This window comes from Oxyura jamaicensis, chromosome Z (assembly GCF_011077185.1).
Source record: "Oxyura jamaicensis isolate SHBP4307 breed ruddy duck chromosome Z, BPBGC_Ojam_1.0, whole genome shotgun sequence".
NCBI classification, from domain to species: domain Eukaryota; kingdom Metazoa; phylum Chordata; class Aves; order Anseriformes; family Anatidae; genus Oxyura; species Oxyura jamaicensis.
This window is the reverse complement of record NC_048926.1, coordinates 29,397,877-29,412,524: the sequence shown is the minus strand read 5'-3', so window position 1 is coordinate 29,412,524 and position 14,648 is coordinate 29,397,877. Positions and strand designations below refer to the sequence as shown.

The 14,648-nt window shown below is 36.1% G+C and overlaps 1 protein-coding gene across 4 annotated transcripts in view; it reads left to right on the top strand.

The window, feature by feature from the left end:
• Positions 1-14,648, top strand: part of GLIS3 (GLIS family zinc finger 3) — a 184,729-nt gene that overhangs the window by 46,435 nt on the left and 123,646 nt on the right. For all 4 annotated transcript variants that reach the window (XM_035310559.1, XM_035310557.1, XM_035310560.1 and 1 more), the window contains 2 exons: positions 4,353-4,560; positions 9,669-10,794. In XM_035310559.1, coding sequence (XP_035166450.1) covers positions 4,353-4,560; positions 9,669-10,794 — 1,334 coding nt within the window. The remainder of the gene's footprint in view (positions 1-4,352; positions 4,561-9,668; positions 10,795-14,648) is intronic.

Below are 14,648 nucleotides of genomic sequence, written 5' to 3'. Positions count from 1 at the left end.
AAAAGAATAAATAGGGAAAATAAGCAAGCCAAGGAATGAGGAAGTTAATGGATCAAAATATTTCCGTAAAATATTTTTACTGTTTATACTTGTTAGCTATTACAGTTAGATATTGATAAAGAGCTGTTTTTATTTGTGTGTAATATGTTTATTTGGAATAAATGACGTGCTAAGCACCTGAAGCTCTTCCTGTTATCCAGCTCAGGACTGATTCAACCTCCTTTTCTATTTTACAGTACACTTGCCTTTATTAAGCTATGTCCTGATTTAAATCTTTGTATATAAGGAAATAAATTGTTTCTCATTTATAATATTTGTTCAATGTATTTTTCTCAGAATCTTCAGTGTCATTCAAAACCCATCAATGCCCTCCAAAGAGGTTCCCATTTATCTCAGCTGATGTGGATTCCAGATATTCCTGGTGCCTGTCCTTCCACTGAAATGAACTTTTTAGGCTTCAGGTCAAAGATGTGGCAAACTTGACTGACAGCTCCTCTGGCTCTGTGGGTGTATCATGCCAAATGTTAATCCAGGACAGAGTCATTCTGCCTGGTCAGATTTATTCAACACCTTTAAGCACATTTTCTGAGTTTGCCTTTCACCAGCAGACTTGGGCTAGCTCAAGTTTCAATGTTGCATCCATTTAACTTTATGCTGGTCAGATGTGAGCTGTACTCCAGCAACTGGATCAAAGCCAGCATATACTTCCTATCTTGTGTTCTAACTTAGCTCAACACTCAAGCCTGATTCAGATCAAACTGATACTTCTTGGTGTCCTGCAGGACACAGATGAGATTTTAAATGGTGCTTTTGACACACATATCTCTCTGAAACTGTTGATAAAATGTTATGACTTTACTTTCCATAGCAGTATTCTTTTACTTCGTAGTCTCTTTCAATGGTGGGAGCTGATGATAGGTGCTTTTCTCTCTTTTCCTTTTAATTGGAAGAATTGTCACTTTTCCCCATGACAACAAATGTTTGTGAATGATATAAAGAGGAAAATATTTTGCTTCTCCACCAGAGAAATGCACAAAGAAATGTTTATCAGAGCCAGAGTCTTACACTGCTTTTGTCTGTCATCCCAGTTTTATTGTAACAGTAATGAATCACAGAATCACAGAATCACAGAATAGTCTAGGTTGGAAGAGACCTCCAAGATCACTGAGTCCAACCTCCGACCTAACGCTAACAAATCTTCCACTAAACCATATCCCTAAGCTCTACATCTAAACGTCTTTTAAAGACCTCCAGGGATGGTGACTCAACCACTTCCCTGGGCAGCCTATTCCAGTGACTAACAACCCGTTCAGTAAAGAAGTTCTTCCTAATATCCAACCTAAACCTCCCCTGGTGCAACTTTAGCCCATTCCCCCTCGTCCTGTCACCAGGCACGTGGGAGAATAGACCAACCGCCTCCTCACTACAGCCTCCCTTCAGGTACCTGTAGAGAGCAATAAGGTCGCCCCTGAGCCTCCTCTTCTCCAGGCTGAACAAGTCCAGCTCCCTCAGCCGCTCCTCGTAAGACTTGTTCTCCAGACCCTTTACCAGCTTCGTAGCCCTTCTCTGGACTTGCTCGAGCACCTCCATGTCCTTCTTGTAGCAAGGGGCCCAAAACTGAACGCAGTACTTGAGGTGCGGCCTCACCAGAGCCAAGTACAGGGGGACAATCACTTCGCTCAACCTGCTGGCCACGCTGTTTCTTATGCAAGCCAGGATGCTGTTGGCCTTCTTGGCCGCCTGAGCACACTGCTGGCTCATATTCAGCTGACTGTCAACGAATACTCCCAGGGTTTGGTACTGCTGCCTTTTGGTTTTCATTTTGATGATTTTTTTTTCTGACATCTACGTTCCAAGGATGAACATACCCTATGTTTAATTATGTATAAACATCAATGTAATTTTATGGTTGCAGGCTGTCATTTGAACCAACTAGATGACATATGGCCTCTCCCTAAATAAAAATTTTTCAAGTGCATAGGCCTTCATTTCATGGATATGATGAATAAGATATTATGGTTACCACTGAAATTTGTTGAGGTGGTTTATGTGTGAAAGGCATTATGTTGTTATCCAGGGAAGAGTCGGTATATATTTCTTACATTTTGTGTGTGTTGGAATTGTTTTTTGCAGTGCTAAATAGTAGTTTTACATCTTATGAAGCTGTCAGTATATACAGGCTCTACAAGCTTCACAACTGTGTTTCAGTGTCAAAACCAGCCAGATTTGTTATGTTAGTATAATATAGGATGCTTCCCTGCCTTTTGTATGCTTTGGTGCAGAAAGCCTTTGGTTTTACATGATGAATGTACTTTATATACAGGCATAGTATGTAGTGTTACGTAATTTATGTGAGTGAATGTGTCATGTAACTATTTCATTCCTGTTCATCTCATCCTTTTGCTAGAGGAGTAGCATTCATATTACTACTGAGGACAGCTTTTGTTTTTTTTTTTTTTTTTTTTTTTTTTTTTGTATAATAATTTTGCTAGCTGTTTCCATTTTAGCACCCTATAACATAGTGGAAGTAACTACTGATTAGCATACTCATTCAGCTGTAGTGAGTTCAAAAGGCAAATTACTGCACAGGAAGGAAAACAAAATGACTTTCTCTTATTCTTTCGATCTAATTGGACATCTATGAGGAAATCACAAGTAATCCCATAGTGTTTAAAAGCTGCTTTTTGGTACCCCAAATGGAGTTAAATGCAGTACAAGGAATTGTTATATGTTTGCCCTTGGAAATGTCCAGTCCTTCTAGTTAAATTTTATGTTGGGTTAGTAAATATTGTCTTCTTTTCTTATCCTTGATTTTTCAACTAAATGCTATATTCTTCACTTATATTTCTGAATAGTAGCAGTGAGTAAGTTGTGTTTATTAAAGGGCTGACATATTTCATCCCAAAGACTACATTTTGGTGGTATTTCATATAATCAACTTGTAAAATCTATACATGAGTTAGATCACTCATGTACAGCACTTTGGACTCCAGTAGACTGAGAATCACATATGAGCTCCCCACAAATATATATCAGATATTACTAGTTATTAGTAGTTAGTCAAAGAGAATAAGAGTTTGAGAAGGTTCTGACCTCTGAAACAGATCTCTTTTTTGTTTGTTTGTTTTTTTAGAAAAGCTATCATTTGAAGTTCCTAGGGTGAATTACAGATTTTTAAGATAATTCTATCTCCTTCCTGTGATTGTGAGGGCCATGAATGCCTTAATATGCTTCTTTGTGGAGTTCTCAACCCATTTGAACAGCCTTGTGACAAAATAAGTGAGTCGTGCAACAAAGTCAAAAGTAGATTCATTTCAGAAAATGATTCAAACTCTTGAAGTACTTATAGTATTTGTCCTGGTACTGGTATCCTGCTTTGAGAAGTAGTCCAAACACAGGGAAGCTGCTAGAAATGTGAATAATCTAATTATGTATTTCCAACTGTGATGAGAATTTGGTAGACATCCAGCAACTTCCATATCATGACCTATTTTAATTTCTCCATCTTGATGTCTTTTAATGCGGGGGATCTTGCAGACTACCTGAATCAAGATACAGAGTACACAGAGCATTTTGCAGTTAGTCCCACTTGCCATCTACCTCATCTACCTGTAATCATCCTTTGCTACTGTGTCAATAGCCATCAGCTTTGAGTCATGGCTGCAGTTACTAAGAACAGACTGTGGCCTTTTAAAGTCCAGAATGCTACTTCGCTCATTCCAACTCAAATTCCTCTCCCCAGGCCTCTGAGGAATGCCGGGTCCCAGCTATAACTCTCCTGCCAGGAAAATGTGTGTGCTCTGCCACAGCAGACCTACTGCAGGGGTAGCAATTGGAATGCATGCTTGCAGTCCCCATGCTTTTCTATACAGCTAGTGGTAGGAGTGATGGAATGGCTTTCAGTGCTTTGTAGCTGTGGGATTTGGTACAACTCAAGGTATGGTGGTGTTCCTCCAGCCTCCTTGGGTTCTCTCCCTTTCTGCAGAGAATGTTGTAGTTATGACTTGGCTGTCCCTCAGCTGAGGACTGCTCTTGTGCTGAGTCTTCAAATAGTTTTTTTCTGATGTTTATCCATGATGTCTGATCTTTAGTCCATGTACTTCAGCATGTTTGAAACATGCATAATTTATTAAACCCCCTTTAGAACATTCCTTTTTAAATCCCCTTTAGTTTGCAAACTCCTTGTGTTGATCCTCTGTTTCATTCTCCTCTGAAGATACTCAATTCCAGTCACTTCTGTTGTGCAAAACAATGTAAGTTCTGTGGTCTCATCATGGGTTCATGGGAGATGAATCCTAACCTGCTTTTTTTTTATTATTATTTATTTATTTATTTATTTATTTATTTTTTAGGAGGCCTTGGTTATGGATCCCAGTGTAAGTCCAATGAAAAAGGCAGCTGCAACAATCTAGTAGTCACCAGCAGTCCCATGACAGTTCAGCGGCTGGGACCTGTTTCACCTCCTGCTAATCAAGTTTCAACAGCATGCAACCAGATCACCTCTACCCTACAGAGGTCTATGGATGCTTCCAGCCTGAGCGTTCCTCCATCAGATACAAGGTCCCGTGTTAACTTTTTTCTTTTCAGTACTTAATAAGAGGCCTTTTCAATTCTCTTGCCATTTAAATGCAACCTAAATGATGTTTTGTTATGCCATGGCAAATTTAATTTGATATAATTTAATTCATGTCAGCTGTAATCATAGTGGTATAGATCATTCATATCAAGGGTAAAATGTGGCTCGAAGTTTTATATGCTTGATAGTTTTTTTTCTGTTCTATAAAGATTTTTGTATTCATTAACCATATTTTTGCACAGAAAAAAATAAACAAGAGACAGGAAATGCCAAGGAGGAAGAAAGTGGAAATAGTCCAAATGCTGTATCTTCATGGGTAGTTATGTATTTTAAGTGTAATAGCACTAAGAATATTATGCTGGTGCCTGGCAAGTAATAATGTCAGACAAAAATGTTATAATGCTCTGCTAATGTTTCTCTCTCAACTGCTATTTCTTTCAAATTGTTTAAATGGTTAACACAAGTTAATAAGATCAATTGCTCCCTATCTGCAATGAGCTAGCAGTTAACTGCATCTGTTAGACTTTTCTTTTTTAAAATGTTCCAGTAACTTCTGAGATTATAGCTATGAGCACTATAAAAAAAAAAAAAAAAAAAAAAAAAAAAAAAACATGAATGAAGGGAAAACAGTTGTTTAGACAACCTCCATATAGGTGCAGTAAGCACATCCCTGGATGTTAGAAGCATAGAGTGAAAAAATATTCCAGCATATTACATGGGAAGCTACATACCCACTTCTGTAGATGTGGCTTGTGCAATAATTGCCTACTCAGCTGAAATGTAACTGTTTCTGTTCACAAAAGGCCACAAGATCCTTTACTCTCTAAAAAATTTATATTTTACTACATCACCTTACTGAAAGACAAGGAACCATCCTGAAATAATCAAAACTGGTATTATGTAAATGGAAGAAAATCTTGCGATAATCTACTACAAGATACTTTGCGACATGTTGGACTTGATGATCCTTATGAGTCCCTTTCAGCTCAGGATATTCTGTTCTGTTCTATTTCTGTCACTTGTGAAAATTAAGTTCTTTAGGACAATTTATAAGATTAATTATGCTTCCTATATAAACATGGCACGTACAACCATTCACTGCTAAACTGATGACTAATGACAAATCCAGAGACATGCCTTTTGACAGAGTAGAAACAATAGAATGAAAATATCATTAGGCAGTTATTACCCACTTAATACTCATAAGTTTTAGGTATGCCTGTAGGGTTTGTTATTCTTATGTGAATGTATGGTTGTGTATACTATGTCTGTACTGAGTTATACATTTTTGTTTTTATTTTAAAGAAACATTTACTAAGGGTGAACTGAAGTTGAAACTGAAGTTGAAAATCCAACCTGTAGTGTTCCTAGAGTGTCTTTTAATGATTTATCAATGAAGACTTTATAAAATCAGTTTGTCACACAAAGAATGTCCATCTCAGCAATTTTCCCTTCAATTTAGAGCAGAACAAGTTTCAAGTTATATTTTAATTCACAGATTGTGGAAACACTTTTTTTTTTTTTTTTTTTTTTTTTTTAATTGCTTCAGCATTAAACTGAATTTGCCTAAAGTAGTTGCCCATGCTAACTTCATAAACCTTCATGAGCTGAGTGAGTGCCTCCTCTTCTTTGTGGCTTTTAGGACGCAACATGAACTATACGCTGGCAGTTCAATCCAAAACAGCTTGTTGATTGAATTGACCCAGACTAAAATGTCTTATATTGATTTTTACTGATGTGGGGTGGAAAGTTGGCTAAACTGCAGTTTTCCTACATATATCATCAAATTTTGGTACATAGACCAAGAGGAATAAAACCTTTCCCCCATCTTTTCTGAGATTTTCTCAGAAAAATCTCTTTTCTGAGATTTTTTCAGAGGAGTCAATTATGCTGCTTAAAACCAAATATAATACTGCCACTTACTGTGATGCAAGAGAGAGAAGGAACTAGGAAAGAAATAAGTGTTCTTGGCTAGTAAAACAGAAGAGCATGCAGAAAGGTAGGAAAACATAGTTTTCCATCTTCTGTATTTATGTCTAAGGTTATAAGTTATACTTGACACTGTGACCTGTGTACACAGAAGCAGAATAGAGTGAAAGCTGGAATATCTTCTAAGTATTCATAAAAATCTGGTTGAAACTCACAGCTGGTTTAGATTAAAGTAAGCAAACAAGCCAATTAATAGCATCTGAGAATCTGGCACGGTGTTATAGTTGGTCCTTCATTTTCATTTCGTAGTAAGTAAATTAATTTTTCCCCAGAAAATGTCTTAGTCATGGTGTGGGCTGGGTTTTTATGAATTTTTCTCTGTTTGGGGAGCTATAATCTTTGTTTCTTTTGAATGTAGAGGCTTAAGTGAGAACCAAACTTCTTCAGATTATCTGGCTCTTACTTATTATCTACTTTAAATACTTGCCCAACTTTTAAAATGCTTTGAAATGCAGTTTTTCTCGAGCTTCACTGACAGGTGTGTTCCTTTGTGTTAGGCACCGGTAGCTTTTTGAATGAGGCTGGTCCTAATCCACATCTGATTAAAATTCTTGACATTAAAAAACAGACTTGTTACATTGATGCATGACTTTTCCTACTAATAAGAAGGAAAATGAAAATCTAAATGATCAAGCTGGCAAAAGAAAGCCATCATTCTTATACTTTCCAGTTATAAATGTTTATAGCATAGCATGGAAAATCAAGCCTTACTTTTCTTACTCTGTTACAGATTGTGTCTATAGCGGGGTCACAGCATACTAGCATAGTTTAACTGCCTTATAATGAACAGTGCTTTAACAAAGCCCTTTGATAACAGACCCAACAACCTGAATTATTTTTTTTCTGCAAATAATTACCCATTTAGATGTAAATCTTACACAAGATTGACCTGATACAGCAATCACATTTTTCTCATTTTTCTTAATCAGAATTGTATTCATCATGTTAATTGTGCTTTTCTTTAACATTCTGTTTTGAAAGTAAATGCTATTTAAACCCCAATGGAATAACATAACCTCCATAACAGTACCCTTTACCAGCATTCAGTTTGAACTGGATGTTTCTTAGTTATTCATATACAGAAAATCAACCATCCATTACAAAAAATAATAATAATAAAAGTAAAATAATAATAATAAAAAAAATCTTGAGAAAATGATTTTCAACTTCTGAAAAATGCTGTAATATTAAGTAACAGGAGAAAAAAAAATAATAAGAAAGTACTCATGTGAGTGAGCTGAATAAGACAACAAAGACACCAGGATTTTTCAGCTTTAATCTGTGGCTGGAGTTGAATTTGAAAAACTACATACACTTCTCTTTATTGAAAAGCTGTAACTAGTGTTAGCATGCATTTTGTCAATCTTGCTAAAGTGATTGAAAAATAATCCACATATCTCCAAAGGAAAAAATAGTTTTACCAAACAAAACCATGGAAATTTGTTAAACATTAGCATATTCATTGGGGGTATCTCCAAAGCCGTTGTTCAGGATCTGTTCTTGTTCTCTTGAATTAATTGATGTTGTTTTAAAAGAGACTGAGATCCCGTTAGCCTGCCACCAATTCTTAAATTAGATGGTTTCATGTATTTTCTCTGAAGCTGCAGTCACCACAGCTACAAGATGTGGTGCAGACATAATATGCAACTATGCACCTTAACGGATCTGTCTTAAGGATCCTTGTCTCCTGAAGCAGAGTCTGCAAGAAAACCTTGCTCAAAAGCAACTACAATATTATTTATCCTGAGTAGATTCTAAACTTGCTTACCTATTAAGAGAAAGAAGCTAGTAAAAGAGTTAGAAGTGCCTCCTTAAAGATGCTTGCTGTATGTTACAAGAAAAAGATGAGGTTTGTTTGTTTATTTTCTTTATAGTGCATACTTCCTCTTCTACACATTTGAAATTTGTAGTAATATAAAAACATTCTAAGTAAAAATATTAAAAAGTTTAACGAAGTAAAAACATTATAAATAACTGACTGTTGGAGTTTACCGTTATAAATAAGTATACATTATTCCTTGTTAACAAATTTCTTTGAATTACTGCTTATAAATATGTGATATACTGTTTAGTTAGAACTTCAAGAAATATTTTTAAACATATAGTATTTAAAGTATCTATTACCACTTACTAACTTTCTTTTGTTAATTTAATTTGGCCTCCTGAAGTTTTTGTAGGATAGGAGAAACTATTGTGTATGTTTTTTATCATGTGAGAAGATGAGAAGCAGTGATTAAGTAACTTGTCTACCTTCAAAATGCATTTTAGATTTAGAAGAGAAACCAGTTTTTCTGTGTATTTGATCTACCATTTAAATTCTGTGCTTCTGCACTTCAAAAGTATATTGATAGGAGCTTATGAGTTTTTTTAAGCTACCTGTAGGATATTTGTAACAAGTTTCTCTATCTTTCTATGACAAACTGATAACAGCAGCAATATTACACTTTTGTGAGAAAAAAAAAAAAAAAAAAAAAAGACTGCTGACTTACAAAGAAATAAAAGGAAATACATCATGAAACAAGAACTAAATGAACCCCTTCAACCAGTTCTTCTACATTATTATTTTTTTTTGTTAAGTTATATATAATCTATATAATCTTGAGCTATTTCTGTAAAGAATATTTGTATGCATTACAGTTGGCCAAGTGAAAAAGGTTAAACATTTATTCTTTATTAATCAGTTTTTTTCTTCCTCTTTGCAAGAAAAAAAAAAAAAATCTCAAATCAATGAGTTTCACACAAGGCAAGAGCATAATACTTTAGTTTCAGAAGCTCAAGCATCTTTACACCGAGGTTGATGAAAAAAAAAATCCTTTTGTTTCTGCAGTGAAGTATCAAGAACCTTTAAAGCAACTTTTCTTAAAATCTTAACTTAAAATTTGGACTCCTATATATCTTTTTACATATTTTTTGCCTGTGTATGCCTCCTGGTACATCAACTGAGAGTACCTGAAGTTAGAGAGAAGTTTTTTCACATGTAACCTTCCTTTAGATTTATGTGTGTATGAAGATTGAAGAATCGCTCTATAGTAGTATATACACATGAAATTTGAACTGCTGAAGTGTCTAACTGCTTACTCATTTTATTATGCCTTTGTTCCAGGTCACTCTTGTCGCGTGAGTCTCTGGCCTCTACAACATCAAGCTTGTCAGAAAGTCAGTCCACTTTGAGTGTTAAGCAAGAATGGTCGCATGGGTACAGGACACTTCCTTCTTTTCCTCCTGAACAAGGTTTACAAAATGGTAGTGAGCTGAGGGACTTACTAAATTTTCCACCTGCAACATCTGTGTCCAGTAGCTGTGTATCTAACTCATTGCCATCCTACTTATTTGGCATGGAAAATAGCCATTCCTCTTATCCTAGTTCTCGCCATTCCTCTTCCCGGTCTCAATCTACCCGCTCCAAAAAGAGAGCACTCTCTCTTTCTCCTCTGTCTGATGGCATTGGGATTGACTTCAATACAATCATCCGTACATCCCCAACCTCTCTAGTGGCCTACATCAACAGCTCCAGGACATCACCAGCTAACGTCTCCCCACAGCCTGAGGTTTATGGACATTTTTTGGGAGTGCGTGGAAGCTGTATACCCCAAAACTACTCTGTTCCAGCTGCCCAGAAAGGTCTTCTCATGGCTAATGGCAATATCACCTCCCCAGAGTACATTGAGAATAGCACTGGTGAATACCAGCGGATGCAGCAGTTGGAGCAAGCCAGCCTGCAGATGGAAACCACAACTAACATGGTGATCCAGCAGGGCATGCCTCCCATGGACAGCCAGGCCATGAGTTCCCTGAAAAACGAACAGCTGGATGAATTCTCAGGCCATACAGTTGACATGCCTCCTCCACCTCCTCTGCCACCACCTCCTCCACAAGGGCCTCCACCACCATACCATGCTCACCAGCACCGACATGTGCACAGCCTCTCCGGTCACATGCAGCCTCTGCCTGTAGCTCCATCTACCCCATGCCCACAGCTTGAAGAAGATGGAGAGCTGGATGATTTCAATGGCAAGCATGGCTGTTGCTGGATTGACTGCAATGCACTGTATGACCAGCAAGAGGAACTTGTGCGGCACATAGAGAAGATCCATATAGACCAGAGGAAGGGAGAAGACTTCACGTGCTTCTGGGCTGGGTGCCCACGAAGGTTCAAGCCGTTTAACGCCAGGTATAAACTACTGATTCACATGAGAGTCCACTCAGGAGAGAAGCCAAACAAATGCACAGTAAGTATGAATTCTGCCTCCCTTACCAATTAAAGACTATATATTACTCATGACAATATAGAGAAGTTGTAAGTCTGTCTCTGTATCTAATGTTTTAATGTAACAATCTGTTTTTTTTTGTTTGTTTGTTGGTTGGTGGTTTTTTTTTGTTTGTTTGTTTGTTTTTTGGCTAGTCTGCATGAACGAATGACTGCTTCATCTTTCCATCTAGATAGAAAGGAAAGGTATTCTTTAATTTGATATGTACAGAGAGATAGGATTAAACAAAATTCTGTTTTCATAATTTAGAAAGCCTTTAATGTAGGCTGCAGAAGTGGCATGGTAGACCTTCATAAATTGAAGCTTAAGTATCATCTTAAGTGACTACTCAAACTGTATAGAACCATACATAGGGAAAAAGTGCTACTCAAACTGTATAGAACCATACATAGGGAAAAAGTGCTGCAGAATAAATGGCAATCTATCTCAAAGTATTATTGCATGATGTTACTCTTTTTTGACTTGGAAATTTTGGGGATCATGTATAATGTAACTATGAGAAACTGAAAAAAGTTTTTGCCTTAAAAAAGAGGCAATTGCTTGTTTCATTACTAACAAAAAACAGATCTACAGCCCTGTTGTCCTGAATACAGTAGAAAAACTACACATGGCAATTTCTCTGTTCACATCTCCCAGTAATGAAGATTCAATCCCCAAAGCCATATTTTTTTTTCAGCTTTTCTTAGGATCACTGCGAGCTGGACCCTTGCATACATAATCACACCGGGTGATTATCTAGCCAGTAAACCCTCCCGTCATCATATGTTTGGGCTCCAGTGAAAAATCTATAATCTAATTCAGATTCTTGATTAGCTTTACATACAGGGTATATTTTGGATGACAATTAGCTTATCCACACTAAACACTCATTTAGAGCCAGCAGAAAACAGCCTCACAAGTGCTGTTCCTAGTCCTCAGCATAACTTAAGAAAAGAATGAACATGTGTTTTCTAGAAAGAACTGCTGATTGTTACTCAACTGCTTGTTACTTTTTTTGGGAAAAAAAAAGAAAAAGATTTGTTTATAAGTTGTGTAACATAAGTTGGGGCAAGGAGTCTGTTTTGGTGTTTGTCTAGCTGAATGTTTTTCTTACAGTTTGTTACTTATTCTAGATGTTTGTTACTTATTCTAGATGTTTGCTTGTACAATAGATAGATGAATTTTTTTCTTTAAGTTTTTGAACTCTGAAGGGCTCAATATTCTTCAGGAAGAGGAGGTATCTTCCCAGATTTAACTCTTGAATTTAAAACACCGGGCAGAGGAAGTGTCACAACACTAGATTCCTTTTTTTTTTTTTTTTTTTTTTTTTTTTTTTTTTTTTAACTTTTTAGTGTTTTTGCGTGAATTCTGTGCTCTGTGAATGTTTTTCTTTCTCGCTCACTTTTTTTCGTTTTTTTTTTTTTTTTTTTTTTTTCCTTAAATTCTGTTATATCGTCTTCTGCTCATGGGATATGTTGGAGCATAATTTACCATTAACTTCAGTTTCTTGGGCACTTCTTGTCAGCTTTCTGGAGAAAGACAGAGAGAGAAAAAATAATTAATAGAAGTCAATAAAATAATTTTTCAAGGGAGTAGCACATAAAAAAAATCATACAGAGACAACATGAAGAAAGAGGGCAAGAATGGTGAATGAACACTAAAAGAGTAAAGCAATTACCCAGGGCATTTGCAATAGGATATCTATGATGAAGGATCCAGTAAGTCTGGGAAAAACATTGTGTTAGTAGCACTCTATATTCTGGCCCTACCCGCTCAGAAAAGTTGCTTACATTCACTTCCTCGTGTTTATGAGGCCTCTGTCCTTAGCTTTGAAGGTGTCATAATTCATTGATGATAAATATGTTAATGTTTACATGAATATGGTACTTAACATGATCCCAAAAGTGTGTGCCAAGCCTTACCATGTCACAAAAAAATGAGAGATGTCTATATTAGTTTCTTAGATATAGGTTTCTCTCATAAACAGTGATGACAGTTATTCATTTTGCTGAACTTCAACAACTAATGAGGGATAGTGCCAAATTTACACATTGAAAGCACATGCTTAGCTTATTTCATGTTTAGAAGTGTAACAAAATAGAGAAATTTTAGGGGTGATTTGGCAACTCTTAAAATGTGGGTGTAAATCTGGAACATAGGAACCCTTCCTTCGGACAAACATGCGGAACTGGCATTCATTAGTAGGCTTTGAGTGAAACAGCTTGCTGCTGTCTTCCCTTACCATTGCACCAACAGTATGAATTTGGGAAACACATTATACTTTCTAATTGCAAGGGGCTACAGTCTGGAAGTCTATCAGTGTATATAGGAAACTATACTAAATTCAAGCTTCATACCTTTCTCATGAAGTAGTGAAATTTACATAGGAAACTATACTAAATTCAAGCTTCATACCTTTCTCATGAAGTAGTGAAATTTACAATCATACCAGTATAATTTGTGGTTTTAAACTGAGATTTTAGGTGAGGTATTATGGAGAACACTTTGGGCAAGATGATCATGAAGTATGATTTTCATAAGAACCAAAAATTATGCAAAAGAAATCTGAAATTTCATAAAACCTATATGCGTTTATGCACTAAAGTGATAAATCAAAACAATACATTTATCATCTTTATTTTTCCACCTACAGTCTTCCTGTAATTTATTTCCTGATTCCACATGTAGGATGCTTCTTTCTCTAAAAACGTTATAAAGTACAGGTGTACATTCATTGCAGTTTGCATACATATATCAGGCAATATAGTACACCAATCAGGGGAAGAAAAATGACAAATATTGATTTATTACAAGAAACAACCAGATTTACTACAGAGAGTATAGAAGTTACAAGTCTTTGATAGGAACTAGCTTAATGTAATGTTTAAAGACCGTCTAAAACTAAATGCAGCCAATAAAACTCGTTACTTTAATGACATCACACACCAGTCATTGTCTGAACATCATGTGTGTTGGTTCTGAACATTTTGCAAAAGTTAGTTAATAAGTGTTGTTAATAGCACTTCTTGTTAAGTGAATATTACAATAGGTCCTGGTTAGTGTATTTATCATACAGTACTTGTTTTTGTGCAGCTGAAGGCTGAGAGAGCGTTACCAGGTACTGTGTTGAGTGCTTGACTATTTCATGGTTGCAGTGGATTGCTATGATTGTTCAACAAGCTCTGCAAGGTTATAGTAATATAAGGCCAAGGTCACTTCTAAGTTGTGTTATTAAATGTCACTAAAGATTATGCAGAATCAAGTGCATAACTAATTATAAACTGAACTTCAGAAAATCCTTTTATTCTCCTCTGTGATTTTTCTGTGATGACTAAATCATATGTTTGAAGAGAGATTTAAAGAATAGCTGGGACTGTAACACATTATGTACTTATAGTTAAAATTGCAGGTAGATGTTTTTGTGACCTACACAGTTGTTTTGCCACATATGATCTACTTCCTGTTTATCTATGTAATAAAAAAATTAAAGTGATAAATTATAGATAAAGGCTCTTTTCACTCTGCTGTCTCTGGTTTTGGATGGACCAGCTTTTTCAATTCTGAGAGATGAGAGTGTTGTAGAACGAGTTGTAATCAGATAGCAGCACATGAAAACATTTGGTGATCCTGATCAGATAAAAACTTGAAGTCAAGTTCAAAAACTCAGAGCATACCTATATCTTTGTACAATTTACATAACAGTGAAGATAGACACTATAAAAGTATACCTGCATATGAGGAAGACTTTGACCAAGGTAACTGGGGAACATAAGATCATTTTATACCAGTCCTGACAATTTTGACATTCTATTGATTTTTTTCTGTAATTCAGCTTT